This window comes from Schistocerca gregaria, chromosome 6 (assembly GCF_023897955.1).
Source record: "Schistocerca gregaria isolate iqSchGreg1 chromosome 6, iqSchGreg1.2, whole genome shotgun sequence".
Lineage (NCBI taxonomy): Eukaryota > Metazoa > Arthropoda > Insecta > Orthoptera > Acrididae > Schistocerca > Schistocerca gregaria.
Genome location: NC_064925.1, coordinates 364444416 through 364471733, shown reverse-complemented (window position 1 = coordinate 364471733; position 27318 = coordinate 364444416). Strand labels below are relative to the sequence as shown.

The 27318-nt window shown below is 42.6% G+C and overlaps 1 protein-coding gene across 1 annotated transcript in view; it reads left to right on the top strand.

Moving 5' to 3' along the window:
• The first annotated feature begins 3612 nt into the window (after nucleotides 1-3612).
• LOC126278156 (uncharacterized) overlaps nucleotides 3613-27318 on the top strand; it is a 157630-nt gene continuing 133924 nt past the window's right edge. The window contains exon 1 of the mRNA XM_049978057.1: nucleotides 3613-3660. Coding sequence (XP_049834014.1) covers nucleotides 3650-3660 — 11 coding nt within the window. The 5' untranslated portion in view covers nucleotides 3613-3649. The remainder of the gene's footprint in view (nucleotides 3661-27318) is intronic.

The following is a 27318-nucleotide window of genomic DNA, read 5'->3' as shown; positions in this document are numbered from 1 at the left end:
TTCACAAAGGTACATGTATCACATTGGAAAAACCGAAATAAAGTGTTGAAACGTACGTACGTTCTGTACTTTAATTTAAAAAACCTACCAGTTACCAACTGTTCGTCTAAAATTGTGAGCCATATATTTGTGACTATTACAGCGCCATCTATCACAAAGCGAAAAAAGTGGCCCAACTAAATCATTCATAATTGCGTACTCTTCCGCGGCCAGAGGCAGTCGACATAAAAGTTTTCTGGGTTTGGTACCGCGTCATAATGTAAAAACTACTGCTGCTACAGAAAAACCAACGTTTCGGCTACGATTGCAGCGGCCTCCTTCTGGGTCTATAGCAGCAGTAGTTTTTACATTATGACACGGTACCAAACCCAGAAAACTTAAAACATTCATATTTCTTTACGAACTACACGGATATGTAATAAAAAATGGGGGTTCCTATTTACAAAAACGCAGTTGATATCCGTTTGACCTATGACAGCGCCATCTATAGGGCCAACCATAGCGCCATCTAGTTTCCCCATTCGAGCTATACAAGTTTCGTTCTTTGTAGTTTTTTAGTTTGACACTTATTTCATGAGATATTTGGCCCGGTCACGATAAATGGACCATCCTGTACATAACATTTTTATGGAATCCATAAGTTTTATTTTCAAAAAATAATATATGTACATTTTTCTCAAACTATTCAAGCTATTTCTACAATGTGTTCTCAATTTAATCTCTCTCCATAAAGTTAGCTTCTCTCGTGAGTTTTCTTTGATTTATCGAACAGAAGAATTTTAATAGTTTTTAATTATAATTCTATATGTATAACATACAAAATTATTAAAATTCAATTAGAATGACATAAAATTTGTGCAAAATTCCAAGGACTTTGCCCTATATCTCAGCTTACAATGAGAATTTCGAAATACTCTTGAGACAACATTTATTTGGGTTTACAGTAATAAGTGTACAAAATTTCGCAAATCTAGCCTTCATAGATTATGAGAAAAAGGTACACCAACTTTTAAAAAATCATAATTTTCAGGGAATTCAATTTAAAATTCAGCCTAACATTTTTTTTTCTCATGTCACCTCGCCAGAACGCCACCAATTCATAGTCAGGGTCCTCTTTCCCTTCAAGACTTATCTTCTGGTTTCTTGTCTTCAGTCTTCTTTCTTTTAGCTTTCACCTGTTGAGTGAAATTTCCTATCTTAAGGCTCATTCTCTCTAATACCTTCATCCTCCCTACATTCCTGTACAGGAACTGCTTCACACTCAAACACTTGCGTAAATCTCCGTGAGTAGCACAAGGAAAAACAAGAAGTGATTTTTCATAAACAAACAGCTGGTTTGTTATTGTTTCTGAGTTACAGAACACAGTCACAGGTGACTTGAAAACCAAAGAGTGTATATGACAGCCTTCTAAACGCACCCCGTACAAGCCTGCTTGGAAGTAATCCGTGGAATCGTTATTCACTGAGCTAGTACTGCAATGAAGCTTCAAAAAGAGGACCTGGTATGGAGGTCGCATCAGATATTTAACTAGTTTGCAGCCACTTCGGACGCGGTTTCATCACTGAAACTTTGGGCAGTTACTGTCCTTGACTTCTACTAGTAAATAAAAAAAAGAAAAATTAATGACTGGTTTCGATCATACCTAACAGATAGGGTACAAAGAGTAGAGATAACACATACTTCAAATAGATCTAAACATTTAGTAAAATACTTATCAGAACCAAAACATATTAATATAGGGGTTCCACAAGGTAGCATATTAGGACCAATACTATTCCTGATATACATCAATAACTTTCCCAGTAGTGTTACTCATGGTGAGAAAATTCTCTTCGCTGATGACAGCAATATTATAGTCACTGAGAGAACAAGAGAACTCCTTACCGAGAAAGCAAATGAAACTCTCAAGGAAGTTTACGATTGGTCAATAAGCAACAAATTGACATTAAACATAAAGAAAACTAATGCCATGAACTTCAGTTTGAAGAGGAAAAATGACAATGTTAAATTAAATGTAGATGGCACCTCTATAGACTGTGTAACAAATGCAAAATTTCTAGGAATGAATATTGACTCTCAGCTCAAGTGGTGCGAACACACAAAGGTACTTGCAAACAGAATGTCATCAGCATGTTATGCCCTTAGAATTCTATCATCTGTGTGTAACATGCAGTGTCTTTTAGTTACATATTATTCATATGTACACTCAATTCTTAGCTATGGCATTCTTTTTTGGGGAACAAATCCACAAAATATGAACACAATTTTCAAACTCCAGGAAAGAGCCATAAGAATAATAACCAGAAATAGTAGTCGAGCTCATTGTAAAGATCTGTTCAAAACACTGGGAATTTTAACTGCTCCATGTGAACACATTTACCAGTCAGTTGTACACATCAAAAGTAACATTGGCAATTACTGCACAAACAGCTCTGTCCATGACCATGCAACAAGAGATAGACTCAACTTACATTTACCAAGAAAAAATAAACATAAAACTCAAAACAGCATTTTCTACCAAGGAATAAAACTGTACAATAAATTACCAAAAGAGATTAAAGAAATTTCAAAAATACACTTATTTAAGAAGGCAGCTAAAAAGTACCTGTTATGCAATACATTTTATACACTGAAGGATTACTTAGATAAAGCAGAGTAGGGGTTTGATAAAAAAATGTTATACAAACAAATAATAATAATAATGATGATTATAAAACATCCAGTATTCCACATAACACCTTCACTTTATTATTTTTCTTCTTTTTTCCTTTCTAGAGACACTCTCCCCTCAAGCTATGCATAGCACAATACTAACACCTCTTCCTCTTTCTGAGCTCAGCATCTCACTCATTATGAAGGGATGCTGACTCAGTTTTTCAGGATAGCAAATGGGAACTTGCAGTACAGAAAATGGCCCAAGGATCACCTGTGTGTGTGTGTGTGTGTGTGTGTGTGTGTATGTAGTGAGTGAAGTGTTATGAAACAATGTGTGTATAGTGTGTGCAGTGACTGATAGTGAAATATGAGTGAATAGTGTGGCATTACATTATTTAATGAGTTTATTTGTAAATAAATTATTGTATACCAGGAGTAAAATCTAATGATTGTCTCTAACTAGAAGTCTGTAAATATATGTGTATACGAATTAGCTTATTGTAAATTGATCTAAGCTTGTAAATACTTTGACATGTCCTATATCCTTGTAAAAAGAGATCTACGGATGAATAAAACTACTACTACTACTACTACTAAATTGAAAATCGTCATTTTCGGTCAATTCGATGATCGTTCCCCCTTAAAGTAAATATGTATCTTTGACTTCTTTCCACATCCCACAGAGCACTCTCCATGGGTCTATGGAATGCGACTTATGACATGTATAGATGGCTTCGTGCCACTGGTTCCGTGTGAACGTGAGGAACGCTGAGGCAGCGTCGCCGGAGCACTGTGCTGCACTCATCTCGTGGCTGCTGCTCCCCCCCACCTGCCGGCGCGGATGCTGGAGAGATGTTGCGGCGCCTCTCCTCCCCCCAGCACAGCCTCGTGCCCGCTGGCCTGGCCACCGCACGGTTCGTATAAATACTGGTAGACAGGCGCGCGCGTGCGAGTACGACACCGCCGCCACATCGCACCCCGGAGCCGCGAATCATGTCTGCCAGGTCAGTCTCTCGAACGTCACCTGCAGCACAGCTCCGAGACCTGTAAGCTCAGCTGACACCGCATCTGTCGCTTGCCAGACGTTGCCCTCGCTTTCACCTTTCACTTATTCACTTGCTTCTCTCCCGCTCGTCGATACAGGATGATTCAAAAGAAACAGTCGTAAATCATGAGGTGGTATTTGTACTGAGGACCACTCGGAGAAAAATACGACTTACAAACCCACTGAGACCGACGACCATTGTTGCTGTAGCTAAACTAGTGTCAACAAACAGAAAGGCGAAACTTCTTGGCCGATTGTGAGCCGAACTGAGTCTCGAACTAGGGACTTTTACCTTTCGCGGGCATGTGCTCTACCGTCTGAGCGATCCAAATACGACTTACAACTCGTCTTCACAGCTTAAGTGCCGCCAGTACATCATCTCTTATCTTCATCGAAGCTCTCCTGCGAAACATTCGTGAAGTTTGGAAGAAAGGAGATGAGGTACTGGCGGTAGTGAAGGTGTGAGGACGGGTCGTGAGTCGTCCTTGGGTAGCTCATCGGTAGAGCAATTGCTCTCTACAGGCAATGATGCCGAGTTGGAATCTCGGTCCGGCACACAGTTTTAATCTGCCAAGAAGTTGACATTGTGGAAACAGGAAGGCGAGTTGAACCTGAGTGGGATTGCGGAAAATTCGGGGTGCCATCGGGCTCTGTTCTAGATCCGTTGCTTTTTTGATACATAACAGTGATCCGCAAGTAAACGTGACAGTTAAAAACGTTTCTATTTACAAATGACACAAGTAGAACGTAACGTAAATGATCTAACTCATTGGGTAGTTGATAACATCAGCACGTGGTTCTCGGAGAACAGGTAACGTTTTGTAATTTTTCCATCGATCTCAACAAATGGGGTAGGGCTTCGCATATGACTAGGAACATGCAAAGTTGGAGGGTGACATACGGTTCTGTTCTGGGTCCATTGCTTTTCTCTCTCCCCCTCTCCTCCCCCCTTCTCTCTCTCTCTCTCTCAAAATCAGCTCTCACCTTTCGGAGAACAGATCAACATTTACCTGTAACAAAACATAATCCATAGAATACTTGACACAGAGCACTTGTAAAACCAAAACTTTACTGTCAAAGAGCAAGAGAAGACGTCCTTTTTAAATTCTTAGGACTATGGGAATATGATAAGCTTTCTTTTGAGACATCACCTGTAAGATACTCTGCAGAAGACGAAAGCTGTCGCCTTCACTATACCAATTATCTCCCTCGCCTATGACAAGGAAATGTGAAGCCTTCTTTACTTTGCCTACTTTCATAGTATTACCGCCTATGTATCATATCTCCATGCCATCAACAATAATGTTTTTAACCCAGAAAGGGACCGTCATACAGATTTGATTTGTTGTGTCAGCTCGGGAACTTCATATACGCCATTGCTTAAGTGACAGAATTCTAACTTTGCAGTCGCTGTCGTACACTCCATCCCATGAAATTTGATGCTGACTGATTCAGAAGGAACTGCGACGTTCTTTCAGTAAGGGCTAGTCGGAAAAACCAAGTGCACTTGGATAACACTTCCCTAAGCGTTGGACTACAGTATTCAGCAGGTTTCACTTTCATTAGGCTTCCAGTGGAACTAAAAACCTAATTTGAAACCTTTCCTTGTGGCACACTATTTAGTACAGGAGTTCTTCGCTGTAGTTGAGAAATTTTGTCTGTACTGTGTTATTTAATCGTGCAAACTCTTACATTTCTATCATGTAATATTTATTGTTTATAATGTAAGCTATGTACTGACTTCATCCAGGACCAAGGAGCTTTGTTTCCCATGGTCCCAGGGAAGCTGAAAAATAAGTAAAATAGAAGTGAAAATAACTACATTGCTCTGTAACTAGCTTCTCACCAGGGGAAATTCCTCTTGTAAGAGAAGTATTTCGTGTTTGCAAAGAAAAATTTCCATCGATTCTCGATGCAAGATATCTCTTTGAGGACAGGATCAGGCCAGTCACTTGATCCTGTCCTTCATCATTTCACATCTTGTGGTAATTTTGTCAACTCTACGTAATCATTATTTCCTACCTATTGCAGTGTTTGTCTGTTACTATTATTTTCAAGTTCATGAGACGTCTGTGTTTACGGGTTTCTTCTGTGGTTACTGTTTGAAGAGCGTTTAATTTGTTGGACAATGTCCTCTCGTTAATATACAACACCAAGGCAGAGGAAATAACAAAAAGGTGCCGAACACTGCTGTAAACATTACTATATTGGATATACTTTGTTTGGGATCGTATTTCGTGTTCTAAAACAGAAGACAGTGCTTTCTAATGGGAAGTAAATTAGACTAAATAATGTTACAATATTATGCATTTGTAACTACTCCTGGCATCATAGTGATTTAAACCTACTCTAACCTTTCTAATACATACAGGTCAGAACTAGAAGGTACATCAGTTCACGCAAATTGTTTTGATCGTATAGTATCGTCTCTAACCTCAGAAATATCCTGTTTTGGCAGTCTGTAAATAACAATCTAGCCAGTGAGAAAGAAAATATCTACTGCTCTTGTATTATTTCACCTCTCACTCTTACTATTTGTGGATGGTGTGTGCAAAGAATGTCGGTACGCTTCCTTTAAAGCCGCTAATTGCAGCGTCACGCTCATTACGTTAGATGTATGTGAGAAGAAACAGTTGTTTCTTCATTCTCCTTGCAACGTACGAGTTCAGCATTTTAAGAGTAAACACGCTCATGATGCGTAACTTGTAGCAATCGTAGCATATCTTTCAGCCGTCTGTTAAACCGTTCTGTTACGCTCTTGTGGTAACTCAACAAACGCGAAACGGTTCGCGAATCTCTTTACTGAATGTTCTCTACCTATCCTGGTAGTTCAACTTCTAAGGTATCTAGACTGACGTATAGTCAGTTCCACAAAGAAGTGCACGTCTTTATCTGTATGAAATAAAAGACATAAATATAAGTCTACATGAAAATAAATGTTATTGCTAACTGAGCAATTACCTAATAGTTAATCAAATCGCCGCCATCGTCGATTATAGCTTCGCACCTGTTTTGGCATGCTTTTCACGAGATTTATAGCATGTTCAGTCGGTAATGATCTACATATGGTCCTGATATTTTATGACAGCTGCTTCAAAGTATATATCGGCTTTCTTTTAAGCTTCATCTTAATATACAACCAAACATTTCGATCGGGTTTGTATCCGAAGACATCGCAGGCCAATCCATCGTGAAGACCGCATTGTCTTGTGTCCACCCAGTACAGAGACGGCTGCGATATTTCAGATCATTATCCTCTCGAGTCACCCAGTTTGCCTCGTTCGAACCAAACAGCTTCTTAACGGACCTCAGAAGGTATTTCTGATAAATATTGCACATTTTTCAGCATTTAAACTGGCTGTAAATAAGAGCAAATACCCAAAACTTCGATAGACAAAACAAAACATTCAGCTGTCACACCGGTTATCTGTAAACTGCGCAAAAGGACGTTGAGTTCAGATGCGAGATCACTACCAGAGATGTCACTGCGGACGTTAAATTTAAAGTTATGGCGTACACTTGCTTGTGGAACTGACTGTATAAAATACTAAATAAAGTGGGGGCTGTTAAACGCTTCCCTCCTTAATTGAATTTCAATGTCAGTGGATTATTATAGTGAATCTCAGTCTTTTACATTCTAATGATTGAGTTTATTCACTCAATCCATTTTAAATATCTCTGCAGAACTCTGTTTAATGGTTGTGACAGATTCCAGTGATTCATTGACGTAAATATGGACGAATAATATCTGCTGTTTATAGTATTTGCTTCATCTTACGTGATGTTTATTTACGTCTTTGATTAGTTGATATTGTTTACTCCTAACATTATCTGCAGAAATTCCTCCATTTAATTACACTATGGAGTCCTCAATGAATTGCTTAAGAGAGGTGTATATAGGATGTCATTCACATTCATCGAGCATAATATCGGTGTTATCACACTCCCCTGCGGTAAGCTCAATGTTTCTGACAATTGCTCTTCTTTGAAGGCGGGAAACCGAAGAATTGACTGCAGAGAACATAACGATAGATAGAAATTAACGTGCAAATAAGCCGCTATTGCTCGTATACGTCTGTTTTTTTTATATTGAACACTTTACATTAGGCATAAGCATCGTCAGATATTTGTTGCTGTGATGCCAACACATTAAATATTTAAAGCTGAGCTCGGTATCATCGTCCATACTAAGAGCGGAAATGACGAAGTGTTTTTTTTAATTCTTTTACATTCTTCGAAAAGACGACGTACAAAAAAGTTTAGATTTAGCGGAAAATGTAATCTTTCGCCACACCTTTGTCCTCTAACCACAAAACAAACGTATTCGCTCACAGGAACAGATCAGTCCCTCTTTCTTATGGGCTTCTCGCCTACACGTCATGTCTGAACTACCTCGTAACTTCCTCAACTACAGTTAAGAGTACTTGCTACATCACCATGTATCACAAGTACATATATCAGTATGCTTTGCCGTACTCCAACGTAATGTTCTGCGATAACCTCCAGAGGAAAAAAAATACCCAACCAAGCAGATGTTCTATCCAGGTAATATCTGCACTGCCAGTGATGTATTCGCCATGCCATGTCTTGGGCTGAACGAGTGAGTATGTGTCGAGGTCAGTTCCTCGCCGAATGGTCGCGCGGATTCGTTACAGCAGAGATATCTCACTACAGAATATCAGGTTTTCTTGCGAGAATAGGAGGGTTGCGCAGTGTAATGCGGTTTCAAAATGGGCAACTAGTTTTAAAGTCTCATCGAAGGCGAATTCGTCAGAAACGGAGCTCAAGCCGGGATTTGGGCATGGGTAGTAACGGAATTCAGTAACCCGTTAGAGGGAACCATACCAGCGTTCGCGTCAGTCAGTTTACTGGAACCACGAAAAGCTGAATAATTCTGGATGAAAAAATGACTCTGACCACTATGGGACTTAAATTCTGACGTCATCAGTTTCCCTAGAACTTAGAACTACTTGTTGTTGTTGTGGTCTTCAGTCCTGAGACTGGTTTGATGCAGCTCTCCAAGCTACTCTATCCTCTGCAAGCTTCTTCATATCCCAGTGCCTACTGCAATCTACATCCTTCAGAATCTGTTTTTGTGTATTCATCTCTTGGTCTCCCTCGACGATTTTTATCCTCCACGCTTCCCTCCAATACTAAATTGATGATCCCTTGATGCCTCAGAACATGTCCTACTAACCGATCCCTTTTTCTAGTCAAGATGTTTCACAAACTCCTCTTCTCCTCCGTTCTATTCAGTACCTCCTCTTTAGTTATATGACCTATCTAATCTTCAGCATTCTTCTGTAGCACCACATTTCGAAAGCTTCTATTCTCTTCTTGTCCAAACTATTTATCGTCCATGTTTCACTTCCATACGTGGCTACGCTCCATACAAATACTTTCAGAACGACTTCCTGACACTTAAATCTATACTCAATGTTAACAAATTTCTCTTCTTCAGAAACGCTTTCCTTGCCATTGCCAGTCAACATTTTATATCCTCTCTACTTCGACCATCATCCGTTATTTTGCTCCCCAAATAGCAAAAATCCTTTACTACTTTAAGTGTCTCATTTCCTAATCTAATTCCCTCAGAATCATCCGACTTAATTTGACTACATTACATTATCCTCGTTTTGCTTTTGTTGATGTTCATCTCATATCCTCATTTCAAGACACTTTCTGCGAGTTTAGTGGCTTATCCACGGTGTCGTCTCCACTCTGATAGTGCCGTTGCAAGTGAGCCAACATTCCAGCATAAAAATTCCTGGAATCTTCAGTTTTCTACAGCCATGCTGCCGACGATTTTGAGAAATCATACACTTTCAAGAACACTGAACAGTACATTACATAATAGCTGCCCGTAACGCGTCCTTAAGTCGAATCCAAGAGGGAAACTTGACGAACAGTGAGTAAATCATGTCATACAGTAGTTATACAATGGACGGCAATAAAAGGATGTATGACTTGGAAACAAACTTTGTTGATCTCTGTAACACATATACGAGCGGACCGATATCAACGCTTATTTTCACTTATTAGAGATGGTTCGCGGTTGGCTGTCACCTATATATTATAAAGTATCAACTGTGTATAGGATGAATCGTGATTAACAAAGAAAACCTCTTCTTTTCTTTGTACCGGCGTTGCTTCCGTATGATTATTAACGAATGTGGCGTACTTAGGTGTGGCTGGATGCCCTTCCTGTCGCCACCCCGTAACACTCCGGGACGGAATATGTGGACCCCAACTGTTTGCGTGTAGTGCTGTTCAAGTGAATGTAAGCGAAAGCGTTCTAAATGTTCGCGAATCATGTAACTGAGGTGGGACTTGGGAACCAGCCCGGTATTCACTTAGTGGGATGTAGGAAACCACCCAAAAACCACATCCATGCTGGCTGGCACCATGACGATCGTCATTAATCCCCCTAGCGTATTCGATCTGTGTCCGGCGAATCTCCTCATCCCAGAAGCGGTGTTTAACACCCACGTTTAACCAGGTGTGTGATTAACAGTGAAGGCAATAAAAACTGTCTCTGTTGATCCACTGTGGGCATGCGACAGAGGCTGATCAAGTATTTAACAATCAAATTCTCGAAACAGCCGTCAATTGAGATGTTATTCAATTTTCGCTACCAGTTTCGGCAATTAATTATGCAATGTTCAGGACGGCAGTCGTTTTCGAAGGAAGTAGAGCTACGAATTCACAGCGTCCAGAAGCATATGGCCCTAGTATGCCAGTATCGATTATTTTCGAGAGCTGTAGGGCCTGAAGATGGTATAATGAATTACCAAAACGGTAGCGAAAATAAAATAAAATAACATCTTAATTTCAAGACTGTTTGACGAACTTTGTTGTTAAACAGTCAAAACATCCCAGCAAACCTTTTTAGTAAGTCCTCGTTTGATTGGGCTCAAATTGACCCTATGGACCATCTCGGAAAATGTAGCAAAAATGTTCAAATGTGTGTAAAATTCTAAGGGATCAGACTGCTGAGATGATCGGTTCAGAGACTTACACAGTACTTAAACTAACTTATGGTAAGAACTACACATACACATCGTCGAGGGAGGACTCGAACCTCCGGCGGGAGGGGCCGCGCAATCCGTGACATGACGCCTTAAACCACGCGGCCGAGACTGTGTCACGGTACCATCTAACGCGCTTGTGTGTGCCAAAATGGAGAGGTTTGTTTATAAAAAAAACCATTCAAAAACCATTTATAAGGGATCAAATCACAAGATGGATAGGTTGGGCTGGAACTACATTTTGGCCTCCAAGGTCACGTGACCGCACTCCTCTGGATTTTCCTGCCTGAAGTCATCTTGAAAGCACTCCTGTTGATAAGGGTGAAGAACTGAATCAGCAAATTGTACAGCCTCTTATGTAGATATACAACACACTCAGCAGGTGTTTGAAACAATTCGTAACTCACAGCAAAGAAGAGTTCAGTACTGCAACGACAGATGAAACACCTTATTTGACAAGGACTAGTGTACAGTGAATTGTAACATGTGTATGTTGAAGCAGTATCTTTTGTTGAAGTAAGTCTTGCGTGAACTTTGAGCCCAGTCAGATGCGTATTTAATTCAGAAGTGTACTTTTCAAATACTTTTGGACTAACTAGGACAATATTTCATGCTGAAGTCAACATTCACATATGCCTAGCGTGCGGACCCATGTGTACTAGAACGTTTTAGCTTCTATTATTGTATACTTTACCCTGAGTCAGTTTCTGCTATTAATTATTTTCACCCTGTATTAGCATATCGTGTGGATGATTGTATAGTGTACCCTTGTGTTGATTTTGCTGTCAATGATTATGAAACAAAAGGAAAGAATATGGTAAAATCCCGAACCAGTATACAGTCTACTGGTTTGAATAGAATCCAGGACTGCACTGTGGGTAACGGCCCTAGGTGACGGGAGGTGAGTCTCCATCAATAGTGTCACAAGTAAACCGAGGAGAAGTTTGGGATCTAATCCTTGACGTTGCAAACCAGGAACTTTAAACCTGCAGCTTCCCTTGTCGCCCAACATCCTCCAGGAAGATTTCTTCCATCATCAGTAATCGATTATGCTTACCCTGTATCGAGCTCCATCACACTCGTGTGTGTTGTGATCTGAGCTACTCTTTCTCTGAATTATAGGTGGAAACTCGAGGTGAGTCGCAGCAGCTCTCAGCAGAAGCACGAAATGGAAAATAATTTTTCAACACACATTAGCGACAACACTTATCCACAGCGAAAAACGCCACATATCGCAATGATCGGAGCTGGGTCGCTTTTGGAGGAGATGGGTTAGTTTTGATTATTTTTTTGCTTTGGTTTTATTGATCTGGTGGCCTCCCATATTAGTCCCGTGAGAACGAGGGCATTCTTTGATCATGACTCAGATTTAAGAATGGCTTTCCTGTTCTATCTGAACCGCCCCTATTCTCAAAACAGGACGCCAATGTCTGCTTCTAGCAGTTGCTGCTTCTGTCGTCGTCGTCGTCGTCACCGTCGATTTTAAATTCAAAACCCATTGATACTTACAGGTGTATTCACAGTCAGGGAGCTTTCCAGGGCCCAGTATTCTGACGTAACACCGTCTTTCTACACTGGACATTATACAAGAGATTCATGGGCTTGCGAAACTTCACTACTCTGTAATACGTGTATCTGTGAAGCGACACCAATACAGCTCACCTTTTCACCTAGGGTCGATAGAATGCGTGTTACCAGCTACGGAATGCGGCACCTGTTGAAATATCGCTTGGTATCCTTGCGAAGGAAGGTTGCTTTACAGGGAACGCTCTGGAAACTCTGACCCAATCATTTATTTTAGGTTGCATTTGTCGACCGAGTAATTCAGTAGTTTCTTTTAACAGAATAATATTGATTTCAGTCCATAGTGATCTTCATGCTCACGGGAGTATATAATAAGCTGGAAAACAAATAGTTTATTAATCTCAAGATACTGTCAAATTACCAAATACTTTAATTTTACAGAGAATTGCTTAATTCTGAATGACAACATCATTTTAACAGCCCTTAAAGTGCTGATAATCGACTTCCCCAAATTCAACTTAGTTGCTTTCTCTTGCAAGGTGATGCACGTTTTGGTTGATCGTGTTTCTCTGGTAATCTCCAACTTTACAAACACTCGTTGCCGTTTCCGCATGAACATCTTATGTCTGTAGTCCTACTGGCACACGAAATGAAACAATACTACTTGTACGATGAATAAATAAGTAGCTTCGGAAAACGCTTTAGACTGCTTTACAACGGATGAGGAATCTGCAGTATAACCTCTACAGACGAAAGTCTCGACTTTTACTTTCAGCAATCACTGGCTATAGAAGTGGGAGAGATCCTCTCCGGAGGACGAGCATCTATCGCAGACTTCTTATACTCCGTCCGTCACCGACGCTCCAGCAGCCGAGGTTAATGGTTTACGAAAGGAAAGGGGCACCCAGGTCGTGCTGCTGAAAGAACACGCTCGACCAGTAACAGCAGAGAGTAAGATATGACGTACTCCGATGCAACCGTTACCTCAAGGTAGGCCAGGGGCGCAGAGGCTGGGATGATGCAAGTTTCACGCTACACATCTCTGTACTGCAGCTGTTGTCCACACGTGAAAAATCTTTTTCGTAGGTTGTGCAACGATCATCATCGACTGGCAGAGATGAGAGGCTGAGGTAGGGAGCAAATCTGTAGGATACGTGAAGGCTTTAATATGCTGTGAACACAGTTCCAGTTTGCTTCAGACGCATCCGTTACACACATTTGTACTACTGGTTCAACCATTAGTTTGAAAGCATCAGCAGATTTATAACCCACATGGTGGGTATCGATCGTACGCTTGAGTTTTGCAAGGTTGCACCACTATACCAAGACCAAAGGGACAACGCGTTGTGTGCTTTATTTTCCCAGAGATGTGAGAAGGAAATTTTTATGGGTATTTTGAAGGTGACATTCTACATATAGGTGTTCCACGTATGACCCTCTGTGTCTGACATTGCGCTGGAACCAGCAACCGCAACGAAGTCTCTGATCACTGTATAGGCTGTGGCCCAGTCCTCGGGTTATGTTAGCTGGTTTCTTGGTTGTAACCGACAATAAGCTGGACGAGTTAGGAGTGGTCTTGGAAAGTACGCGAAGATGTTGTGCCATGTAGCAGTTTTGATTGGTGTGTCAGTCGCATCTGCCCACACAACTGTACACACACTGAAGCCTTATAAGTAAACAGTAGGGGTAGACTGACTAATTCAGATGATGATGCTGAGTGTCAGTGCTGCAGCTGACTATTGCAGTCTGCGAGTAGTGAGGAGCTAGATCTTGAAATGCTCTTTCTCCTGAAGAAATGTAACTTCTGTTTTCGGTGATGTTTATTTGCAGACTGAAACGGCGAACAAAAATTTGTACCAAGGTTTGGATTAGAACCCAGGTCTCTGCTCACCAGGCATATGCGCTAACCACTACACCAACCTGACACAGTGGCTCGTAAAAGTGCATGGACTACGCTATCAGATCTCTTTCCCCAAAGCGTACAGTCCTGCAGAGCCACTGTGCTAGAGGGGCATAGTGCTAAGCGCATCTGACTGGTGAGCAGTTGACCCAGGTTCGAATCCCGGCCTTGGTAGAAGTTTTCATTCATTGCTTCCTTCTGCATATATACGAGGGTTATCCAAAAAGTACATTACGTTTTGGAATTAAAAATAAATAAAGTATTGGAATTTTTTATTATATACAATTGAAAGCCACACTTAAATACTACTTTTCTACATAGTTGCCATTTAAATTAAGGCACTTATCGTAGCGATGGACGAGCTTGGAAATTCCTTCGTCGTAAAATTCGACCGCCTGCGCATCAAACCACGTGGTTACCTCTTCTTTTGGGACAGAAAAGGTGTGATTTTTGTGGATTTCCTGGAAAGAGGCACTACAATAAATTCTCAAAGGTATTGCCAAACTCTGCACAACCTCAGAAGAGCAATACAAAACAAGCGTAGGGGAAAGTTGGGCTCAAAGATATTGCTGATTCACGACAACGCCCGGGCCCACACGGCAAATGCCACTCGTGAAGTTCTCGAATCTCTTAAGTGGGAGTTGTTTCCTCATCCACGGTACGGTCCCGACCTGGCACCGAGCGACTTCCACTTATTGCCAGCAATGAAGAAGTGGTTGGCTATGCAGCTTTTTGATGACGACGCTCAGCTTCAAGAAGAGGTAACCACGTGGTTGAAGGCGCAGGCGTCCGGATTTTACGACGAAGGTATTTCCAAGCTTGTTCATCGCTATGATAGGTGCCTTAATTTAAATGGCAACTATGTAGAAAAGTAGTATTTAAGTGTGGCTATCATCTGTATGTAATAAAAAAATCCATTACTTTATTTATTTTTAATTCCTAAACGTAATGTACTTTTTGGATAGCCCTCGTACATCATAGATGTCTGAGACTTGAAAAGGTTTCTGGCGTTGGTGTGAGGCAGGAGCTCCCGTTTTGTTCGATGCTGAAGTGCAATTCCAACACAGTTGGAGAGCCTATGCTGTACTGTTCGAATTTATAAGGTGTACCAAGTGGGCTGAGGTGTGAATGGGAATTTGGGTTGAGGAGGGAGGTGTGCTAGGGAAGTCTGTGCTGTTGTGCAAAGCCAAAGTGCCAGTGTGGCATACTGACTACCACATCGACCAAATGAGAAGAAGACCTGGTTTCGAAACACGCCCTTGGTACAAATGTTTGTTGGTCGCTTCAGTTTGCATATGTAAATCATACATATTTGAGACTGAAAAGTTTCTGGAAACAAAAAGTTTAATTTGATTGCTCTTATTGGGCTACTTGAACTCAAACAATTATCAGTGTTGGAGTTCATGAAAACCTCATCAGTTACAGCAACATGTTGTGCGCTTTGTGAAAGCATTATTATTGGGCGAAAGTATTAACGTCTGACAGGTATGTGAACAATATACTATAATCTTCTTTTCGGAGAACTAACACATAAAAAAAATACCCATGGTATTTCATGCAGGAGAATGCTATGATACTGTTGTGAGATTTTTTGACAATAGGTACGTTCTCGTATCACTGTCAGAGATGCATTGATTGTTTGTGCTCTTTCATCGTGATGCACGATGCTTTTGATATGGCTGATGACCATTTTCAGAACTCCAGCGTCTGCTGTTACACGAGTTTACACGCCCTGGTAAAAACAGCCATGCTTCATCGCGAAAAATTTCCTAGGTCACTGTCTCCATCAAGCACAGATTACAACAGTCAGTTCCAACAATAACGTCGAGCAACAGCAGCTAAACTGGACAATCGATGCTCTACCATTGCTATGTAAGCTTTCCGTTTTAGTTTGACCACGGCTCTGTCAGCAGGTTCCACTGACACTCCAGTTTTAAATGCGCAACGATTTTCTCCGAGTTCCCTCGTACGCCGCTCTTAAGTCGCACGGTTTCCTGCCACAGTATAAGGAACGGTCCACGGCCTATGCGACAATTGGAGGCTCCTTCACAGTACCCGTTCCCATACAACACCTGACACGGTGCTTGCATCGTACGTGAAACATCGTAGATTTGCTTCAATCAGTTGGAAAAACCTTAATGAAATTGGTAGGTCCAGGAGCCAAATCAGTTAAATGTAGATTAGAGCGCGCGCGCGCGCGCGCACACACACACACACACACACACACACACACACACAAGCAAAGTACACGTTGCAAATTATTAAGAGAATTGTTGATCGTGCATCCTTCTCATCTGACTTTCCGTATATCTTTGTTTGCACAGTCTACCTCATATTGTCAACATATGCGCATACGACATGTACGATCAAGCCTCTAGAATTATTTAATAATGTCTGAAAATGTAGACCCTAAAGGTACTGAAAAATCAAATTTCACAAGAACAACCAATCTTTCATGCCCATTTAATTTAACTGAGCATGTCTGCAATAGACATTTTAACTGAAAGTCTCATAATATTCCTAATATTTTACAGTAGAAACTTTTCTCTACCGATCTTGCCGAAGAACCGACTGCACCCCGTGCAGCTTCCTAACAGAGAGAGAATGTTTAAATAAAAGTTAATTCACATTTATGATCGCAGATTCGGATTGTTCACAAAACTACGAATGACGGAGGTTGATCTAACTATTATTACGAAAGGCGGTGGAATTAATTGTGGAATAAATGGTATCACACCAATTATCTCCAGCAATTAGAGACTACCGTCGGCTTGCCTAATTAGAAGGCTGTCTTCTCGTGGGGGCGGAATAGGGTGGCCGAACTTTTACTTGGAAATCCAAGCCACGGCTACTTCGCGGAACTAGAGTACCGCCTTTCTCGGAATGGCCCCCTCTTTAGTGCACCCAGCTACATGAAGTTTGGCTTCGGTGGCCGGAGCAATCAGTAACTGCCACTCTGGTTTGGTTGGCCATGGGGCATCCTTCCTGCCGGCGGACGCATAGACCACTGTGGTGCTGCGTCGGGCGTTAACAAGTGTCGAGAAAGGAGGTCGCCATATCAATCGGTCGCAGTTTATGGTTGCAGCACGTTGTTGTCCTTGCTATGGCGAGTGTTGCCCCCCCCCCCCATTTTCAGGTCCGTGTGCATGCTTCCTGCATTTTGCGACAGCTATGAAAAGCGCAGCCAGTGTATACGCAGCTTTGATTGGTAATACTGCCGCGAGTATTTCGGTTATGATTCCATAGTGATGCAGCCGTTGGCATTCGGATTGGTAGGTGTCATAAAGGTCGACGTGCTTTCGCTATAGGTAATTGGTGCTGCCCCTCATGGGCCCCAGTCACGTAGGTTCTTCTGGGAGCGCCCATAAGCCCCAACATACCAACATACCAGTAATCATTTTAATGTAGCCCCAGTACACTTTCTCTCTAGACATGAGCTGACCGAGTTATACACAAGCTCCTTGCTTTATTTGTCTTGAACTGCGGCAAGACATTTTCGTGCCAGATTTCGTTTAATTACGGACGGAATAACTGTTTTTATATTGTAACAAGCTATCTCCCATTCCAATGAGTTTTTCGATCAATGTATTTAAATTTATACCAGTCTGTCTGTCGTCTGCTCTCTATATTTCCCCTGCTGTCGCCTATAAATATTCTTTTTAGCTACCAGAAACGCATACTAGACGAAACAAAGGCTTTTGACGGCATGGTAAAGACAACAGGAAATTAGCAGGTGAGGTCAAGTGTTCCAGCTAAATGGGAATCAGTGGGCAGACAGTTACAATAACTCATCAGTTCAGTTTTCAGAAACCTTGTATCTACAACATTATCTCTCAATTTTTCCTTCGCATCTGATGAAAATTCCGAATACTAAAGCAGTGCACAAAATTAGGACTCGGAAGTTTTAAAGCGTTTCTCTTGAAGAGGCGCTACTCTCCTGAGACTTACTCCATATACACTCTCACGCCCTACACTTTTTTCTAACCTTCGTAATGTTTCGTAGAATTGCTCTTAGATGTTTAGTCTCCAAAGGTTTATTGTCAATGCTTTAAATGTATATTTCTAGTAACGCGTACAATTTATATGCATTATTTTGCATTTGTCTTCATACAGTGCGAACTACTTTAGATCCTTGTGGGTTATGCTGCAATTATTCGGAGATGATAGGTTAAAAATAACTAACGTGTGCCCACTTCATCAACGTATCCTCGTAAGTACTGCGGAAACCACAGTACTCTTTGTGGCGGAGAATATGTAGTGTAACAGACCCTTCACGCCGGCCGTTGTGGTAGAGCGGTTCTAAGCGCTTCAGTCCTCCACCGCGCTGCTGCTGCTGGTCGCAGGTTCGAATCCTGCCTCGGGCATGGATGTGTGTGATGTCCTTAGGTTAGTTAGGTTTAAGTAGTTCTAAGTTCTAGGGGACTGATGACCTCAGATGTTAAGTCCCATAGTGCTCAGAGCCATTTGAACCAGACCCTTCGCTTCACCTTCTCCCTGACCCCTCCCTGAACCCCTCACCCCCCATTTTCTCTTTTCTAATCCAGTTCCGAATGGTATGTGATATGTGGAAAGAACGATCGTCGCCACGTCTGCGGAAGTCCGAAAGTATAAGCTATACGGTTCTTGGCTCTTGCCATTACGTAAAATGTAGGAATTTTAGAAGTAAACCGTTTCTGTAGCATCTCTGTGGGGAATATCTGTGACGTACTCGCGCTGACTGCACATATAAGTGATGAATAGAGTAGCTCTGCGAGAATTTTTCATCTCTTCCACTCTTCTTGTTGACGACTACACACTGACGAAAAGCACTCAAAAATCGGCCGTACCAGCGGTTCTTAGGCGATCACCTCAATGGAAGCGTTAAACTCCATTAATTTTTTCCGAAGAATCTGACAAGTGCACAGCTTAGTCATCTAGAGTTTAATTTAACCTTTTCTTATCCGAAAACCTCTCGCTAATCCCGATATAGTACATTTTATATAACGTAATTGTCTGTCGTTGCGACGTCAGCTCTGGTTAGTATTCACTGATGTTACATGTCATCTGTCAAGTCTTTTATGTATAGGAGGAAGGAAGTCACCTTGCGTTCTTGCAGCATTCCAGCCTACCTTTGCGCATCCACAAGGTCGTTCCCATGGAACATAGTGGATGACTTTGGAGCAACTCCTAATACGGAATGCAGCCTTACTTTCCTTGAGTATAACACTGGTTTTAATTGTCATTTGTCCTTTAAGTAGCTGGAGGTCTTCGCTTTGTTTCCCTGGGACAAAATATCTTAGGCTCTTATATATCACTGACGCATAACCTTAAGGGGGAGACAAATGAAAAAGACACAGATAGGAAAATAATTAAGTGAACTATTTATTATTTCAAAAATAATTTCCATAACTGTTAATATATTTATCCCACTGTGAGACGATATGGCCGTTGTCTTCATTGAAAAATGTTTGCTGTTGTCTGCGGAACCATGACTCACCCTGTCGTTCACTTCTTCGTCCGAAGCAAATCAATGGGCACGAATATCTTACTCCAGGGCTTCAAAAATATAGAAATCGTGTGGGTGGAGATCGGAACTGTATAGAAGATTGTAAGGGCTTCCCAGCGAAGTTTCTGCAGAGTACTCGTAATTCATGTCGGGGGATCTGGATAGCTAAATCATTCGCTCGCAATCGTGAACAGTCGTACCCCCACTGGGCACACGGTCCTCCATAAAAATTCCATCGCTTTTTGGGATCATGAAGTCCATGAATGGCTGCAAATAGTCTACAAGCAGTCGAAGATAACCATTCCCAATCAATGATCGGTTTAGTTGAATCAGAGAATCCAGTCCATTCCACGTAAATACAGCCCACACCATAATGGAGCCATCGCCCACCTGCACAGTGGCTTGTTGAAAACTTGGGTCCATGGCTTCGTGGAGTTTGCGCCGCACTCGAATCTTACCGTAAGCTTTTACCGACAGAACTTGGGATTCATCTGACGAGGCCACTGTTCTCCAGTCGCCTATGGTCTTACCGATATGGTCATGAGCTCAGGAGAGGCGCTGCAGGCTGTGTCGTGCCGATAGCAAAGGCACTCGGCTCGGTCCTCTGCTTCGTCTGCTGCCATAGTCCATTAACGTCAAATTTCTCCGATCTGTGCTAACGGACACGTCCCATATTGATTTCTGCAGTTATTTCACGCAGTGCGCAGTGTTACTTGTCTCTTAGCTCTGGCGCCGGCCGGAGCGACCGTGCGGTTCTAGGCGCTACAATCTGGAGCCGAGCGACCGCTACGGTCGCAGGTTCGAATCCTGCCTCGGGCATGGATGTGTGTGATGTCCGTAGGTTAGTTAGGTTTAATTAGTTCTAAGTTCTAGGCGACTGATGATCTCAGAAGTTAAGTCGCATAGTGCTCAGAGCCATTTGAACCATTTTTTTTTTTTTCTTAGTTTTGGCAACCCTACGCTAACTCCGGTGCTGTCGCTCGTTAAGCAAAAGCCGTCGGCCACTGTGCTATCCATAGTGGGAGGAAAGGCCAGAAATATGGTATTCTTGGCTCACTCTAGACGCTGTGGATTTCGGAACGTTGAATTCCATAATAATTTCCGAAAAGGAATGTCCCATGCGTCTAGTTTTGGCTACCTCTCCGCGTTCAATGTCTGTTAATTCCAATCGTGCGGCCATGATCACCTCAAAAACTTCTTCACATGAATCACCTGAGTTCAAAAGACAGCTCCACCAGTGCATTGCCCTTTTATACCTCGTGTACGCGATTCTATCATCATCTGTATATGTACATATCGCTATCGCATGACTTTTTTAACACCTGTGTATATCATTAGTTTTTCAGAATTCAAAGTATTTTCAAAATTTCACAAAATCCAAAGCATTTTTTGAGTATAATTAGCTACTTGTGTCCACTATTTTCGAGGACGTCCCTAAACTAATGAATATATTCATAGGCACACTGCTGATCATTAAAACTGCAACATGCTGGTCGCTTGTAACAAACATCAAAACAGCGATAAGTGATATGCATTCTTATATATCCAAATTGTTAGTTTTTCATAACGACTGCCCAAAGTTGGTTGGAATTAAGGTAAGCTTGAGTAACGCCGTCTGCGTTCTGTGTATAAGGAAAGATTACGTAGAGAGTTTCTCATTACGAAACTGGTATTTGAATGGTGGTTGTCTGTATGAAGATACCTGGTGCAAGAAAGAAAATAGGGTATCGCACACGTCGGAGTTCGATAGCTACAGGATTTTTACAATTTCTCTCGCCACTACGCATAAGAAGATAAGCTCACCACACAAAATTACTGATCCCCAGGAGATATCACAGTGTTACCGTGTAGCTCTGAATCCAGCTTTGATAGTAGGCGCAGTTCGGAGAACAAGATGTTGCACATTTTTCTTCCTCTTATTCAGTAAAAGTGATCATTAAACCCCTTAGATAAACAAATCGCGTGATATTGATTTCTACGTTTCACCAACCGTTCCAAGTAGTCTCTGGCATTTTCTGTGGCAATAAGATCTTATACACTACTGGCCATTAAAATTGCTACACCACGAAGATGACATGCTACAGACGCGAAATTTAACTGACAGCAAGGAGATGCTGTGATATGCAAATGATTAGTTTTTCAGAGCATTCACACAAGGTTGGTGCCTGTCTCGGCACCTACGACGTGCTGACATGAGGAAAGTTTCCAACCGATTTCTCAAACACAAACAGCAGTTGACTGGCGTTGTCTGGTGAAACGTTGTTGTGATGCCTCGAGTACGGAGGAGAAATACGTATCATCACATTTCTGACTTTGATAAAGGTCGGATTGTAGCCTATCGAGATTGTTGTTTATCGTATCGCGACATTGCTGCTCTCGTTGGTCGATATCCATTGACTGTTAGCAGAATATGGAATAGGTGGGTTCAGGAGGGTAATACGGAACGCCGTGCTGGATCCCAACGGCCTCGTATCACTAACAGTCGAGATGACAGGCATCTAATCCGCATGGCTGTAACGGATCGTGCAGTCACGTCTCGATCCCTGAGCCAACAGATGGGGACGTTTTCAAGACAACAACCATCTGCACGAACAGTTCGACGACGTTTGCAGCAGCATGGAGTATCAGCTCGGAGACCATGGCTGAGGTTACCCTTGACGCTGCATCACAGACAGGAGCGCCTGCGATGGTGTACTCAAAGACGAACCTGCGTGCACGAATGGCAAAACGTCACTTTTTCGGATAAATCCATGTTCTGTTTACAGCATCATGATGGTCGCATCCGTGTTCAGCGTCATCGCGGTGAACACACATTGGAAGCGTGTATTTGTCATCGCCATACTGGGGTATCACCCGGCGTGATAGTATGGGGTGCCATTGGTTACACTTCCCGGTCACCTCTTGTTCGCATTGACGACTCTTTGAACAGTGGACGTTTCATTTCAGATGTGTTACGACTCTCTACCCCTCATTCGCTCCCTGCGAAAATCTACATTTCAGCAGGATAATGCACGACCGCACGTTGCAGGTTCTGTACGGGCCTTTCTGGATACAGAAAATGGTCGACTGCTGCCCTGGCTAGCAAATTCTCCAGATCTCTCACCAACTGAAAACTTCTGGTCAGTGGTGGCCGAGCAACTGGTTCGTCACTATACGCTAGTCACCACTCTTCATGAAGCGTGGTATCGTGTTGAAGTTACTTGGGCAGCTGTACCTGTACACGCCATTCAAGCTCTGTTTGACTCAATGCCGAAGCGTATCAAGGCCATTATTACCGCCAGAGGTGGTTCTGGGTACTGATTTTTCAGGATCTATGCACCAACATTGCCTGAAAATGTAATCACAAGTCAGTTCTCGTGTAATATACTTGTCCAACGAATACCCGTTTATCATCTGCATTTCTTCTTGGTGTAGCAATTTTAATGTCCAGTAGTCTTATTTACCGAACCAGCTGACATACGGTAGGGCACCAGAGTGTTCGTCAAAGCGAGATTATATGTGAGCAGCCCTGTGACCAAGTGTTTTGGCACCGTGGAAAACTAGAGTGGCCATTGCGCACTCATCCTGAGGATGTAGAAGAAAGGGAAACGTAAGGTCACCGAGAATGACGAAAAAAACATCGTGGATCGTGTTCACGGTGAACTGAATGAGCGAGCTCAAGTCACGGCACTAAAAGTGCCCCAAACCGCCACAGAATCACGTACGATGTGAACTGCACTCTCCAAACACTGCGGGTCAAATGCCTTGGTTCACTCGGCGCGTCGCGCCATTTGGAAAGAGGCAAAGCCGCAGCTCTTCAGTGAGTGTGGATACTGTCTGCAAACTGTGTTGTGAATAGAATCGGGAGTAAAGAAATAATAAGTAGAAGCGACACGCGTGATGCTACAGTTTGTATGAACAGCATATAAGTAGTGAGCGATAAACTTGTTTCATTTCCATTACATTCTAAGGCGATCGGCAGCGAGAAAAAGTGTATAATTTGACGAAATTGAAATTACGACATTAGCCGCAATAACAAAATAAATCAATCAATCAGTCAGTGACGACAAGTCGAAATTTGTGCCTTACCAGGACGCGATCTCTGATTTCCTCATTTACGTGAGTGGTCGCCTTAACCAACTTTCTTTCGAGTCATTGTTCTCATCATTTGGTCTGAACGGACGTCACTGACACCCCTTTAAGTTCTTGGTAGAATACCTCACTCAGTTTTTTGTTGTTTGTTATTTATTTATTACAGAGGGCAGCCAAACTCGTTGTGGCAACAAACATTCGGGCTAGCCGAGCACGCTTCACGGGAAACCCAAATTCCCAACTTGTGGCACACTACATACTCAGCGCCTCCTGTTCATTACCGTCATTGCTAGCAGCCTCACTCTGATTCCCGCAGGAAGTCGGACGAAGAGTACATCTGCACGGATGAATATAGTCCGCATATTTGTTCGTCGTCACTGATTTGTTGAGTTAAATCTTTTACGTATATTATACGCAATGGAGAAAATAACAGTGATCGATCGCGAAATCCATCATTTTATTACGTTAGATCTATATTTCAACTATTACATAGTCATCTCCAGTGCATATAACAACAGGTGATATTATTTCCAAAATGTCACGTAATAAACATACTGGTTCGAGCAGGACATCCAGGAGTCTAACATGTTCTACACTGGCCAATATTGTCTCTTACGTGACACTTTGGACTAATATAACCTGTTGTTGTATGCACTTAAGCACAGTTGAAATCTCGATCTGTTCTAATAAAACTACTGATTTCTTTGTCGATTACTGCTCTTTTCTCCATTCTCCACATTCAACGTTGGCTGCGAACAGAGGGATAGTATGGATTGCAATCTGATTGTAATATTAAACCTCTTAAAGAGCAGATTACGACAGCATTTAAAATTTTTAAGCAAGACAAATAAATTTATTAAATAGTGAAAATCCAATTGTTGTGGCCCCTGGTAGGGCATCTGCAACTAACATCGGGTTCCGGGAGAGCGATTTAGTAATACTGATCTTTTTATGATCTGGACATTGCTGTCACTGGTACACCATTCCTTGTACACAAGTTAGAGGCTAGGCGTTTTGGCCGGTCGGAATGGCCGAGCGGTTCTAGGCGCTACAGCCTGGAACCGCGCGACCGCTACGGTCGCAGGTTCGAATCCTGCCTCGGGCATGGATGGGTGTTATGTCCTTAGGTTAGTTAGGTTTAAGTAGTTCTAAGTTCTAGGGGACTGATGACCTCAGATGTTAAGTCCCATAGTGCTCAGAGCCATTTGACTTTTTTTAGGTGTTTTGCATTGACACAACAAATCGGACAACTTCATTCACAAGTGTGTCTACTGGCACGCCAACGCGATAACTCCTTCCTGTTTTTCTGTTATGTCTCCACGCTGACCCGTCATACTGGTCTGATTCCATACAGCCGAATGGCACACACACGCACTGTTTCAATGCCATGAATTCTGAACGTAAGCGGTGCGGGCTTACATGACCGGCTGGTTTTTGTTCCGTGAGATTATGAAGGGAAATCAAACATGACAGATGGAGAAAAGTAAGCGAGCTGTTTATTATTTGAAAAGTAATCGCCATAACTGTTAATTCACTTACAGTCAGTGTCTTCACTGAAAAAAAGGTTTTCGGTTCTCTTCGGAATTATGATTGTACCGATGAGTGTACCTCTTCTACATCTACATCTACATCTACATCCGTACTCCGCAAGCCACCTGACGGTGTGTGGCGGAGGGTACCCTGAGTACCTCTATCGGTTCTCCCTTCTATTCCAGTCTCGTATTGTACGTGGAAAGAAGGATTGTCGGTATGCTTCTGTGTGGGCTCTAATCTCTCTGATTTTATCCTCATGGTCTCTTCGCGAGATATACGTAGGAGGGAGCAATATACTGCTTGACTCTTCGGTGAAGGTATGTTCTCGAAACTTTAACAAAAGCCCGTACCGAGCTACTGAGCGTCTCTCCTGCAGAGTCTTCCACTGGAGTTTATCTATCATCTCCGTAACGCTTTCGCAATTACTAAATGATCCTGTAACGAAGCGCGCTGCTCTCCGTTGGATCTTCTCTATCTCTTCTATCAACCCTACCTGGTGCGGATCCCACACTGCTGAGCAGTATTCAAGCATTGGGCGAACAAGCGTACTGTAACCTACTTCCTTTGTTGTCGGATTGCATTTCCTTAGGATTCTTCCAATGAATCTCAGTCTGGCATCTGCTTTACCGACGATCAACTTCATATGATCATTCCATTTTAAATCACTCCTAATGCGTACTCCCAAATAATTTATGGAATTAACTGCTTCCAGTTGCTGACCTGCTATTTTGTAGCTAAATGATAAGGGACCTATCTTTCTATGTATTCGCATCACATTACACTTCGCTACATTGAGATTCAATTGCCATTCCGTGCACCATGCGTCAATTCGCTGCAGATCCTCCTGCATTTCAGTACAATTTTCCATTGTTGCAACCTTTCGATACACCACAGCATCATCTGCAAAAAGCCTCAGTGAACTTCCGATGTCATCCACCAGGTCATTTATGTATATTGTGAATAGCAACGGTCCTATGACACTCCCCTGCCGCACACCTGAAATCACTCTTACTTCGGAAGACTTCTCTCCATTGAGAATGACGTGCTGCGTTCTGTTATCTAGGAACTCCTCAATCCAATCACACAATTGATCTGATAGTCCGTATGCTCTTACTTTGTTCATTAAACGACTGTGGGGAACTGTGTCAAACGCCTTGCGGAAGTCAAGAAACACGGCATCTACCTGTGAACCCGTGTCTAAGGCCCTCTGAGTCTCGTGGACGAATAGCGCGAGCTGGGTTTCACACGATCGTCTTTTTCGAAACCCATGCTGATTCCTACAGAGTAGATTTCTAGTCTCCAGAAAAGACATTATACTTCGTCCAGGTCCGCAGCTCGAGGTCTCTTGGTGGCGTTTTTGCTTCCCGAGCACGGGATCCCGCGTTCAATTCCCGGCGGGGCGAGAGATTTCCACCTGCCTCAAGATGACCGGGTGTTTGTATTGTCCTCATCATTTCATCATCATTCATGAACGTGGCGAGACTGGACTGAGCTAAGGTTGGGAATTTGAACGGGCGCTGATAACTGCCCAGTTGAGCGCTCCACAAGACAAACATCATCATCATCATCTTCGTCCAGCCCACCCGGCTAGCCGCGCGATCTAACGCGCTGCTTCCCGGCGGATTAGTGTCGAGGTCCGGTGTGCCGGCCAGCCTATGGATGGTTTTTAAGGCGGTTTTCCATCTGCCTCGGCGAATGCGGGCTGATTCCCTTATTCCGCCTTAGTTACACTATGTCGGCGATTGCTGCGCAAACACTGTCTCCACATACGCGTATACCTTAATTACTCTGCCACGCAAACATTTGGGGCTACACTCGTCTGGTATGAGACGGGGCGAGCGTGGGGGGTGGGGGGTCGAACTGCACAATAACCGTGGGTTCGGTGTTGGGCGGCGGTGGGGTGGGTGGACTGCTGTGGCCTGTTGTGGGTTTGTGGACCACTGAGAGCTACAGTGGGACGGAGCCCCTCCATAGTTTCTAGGTCGCCGGTTCAGTACACCCACATACAAACACACCTCTTCGTCCGAAGCAAATCAGCGGAAACGAGTGTCTTCCTTGAGGACGCCAAACATTTGG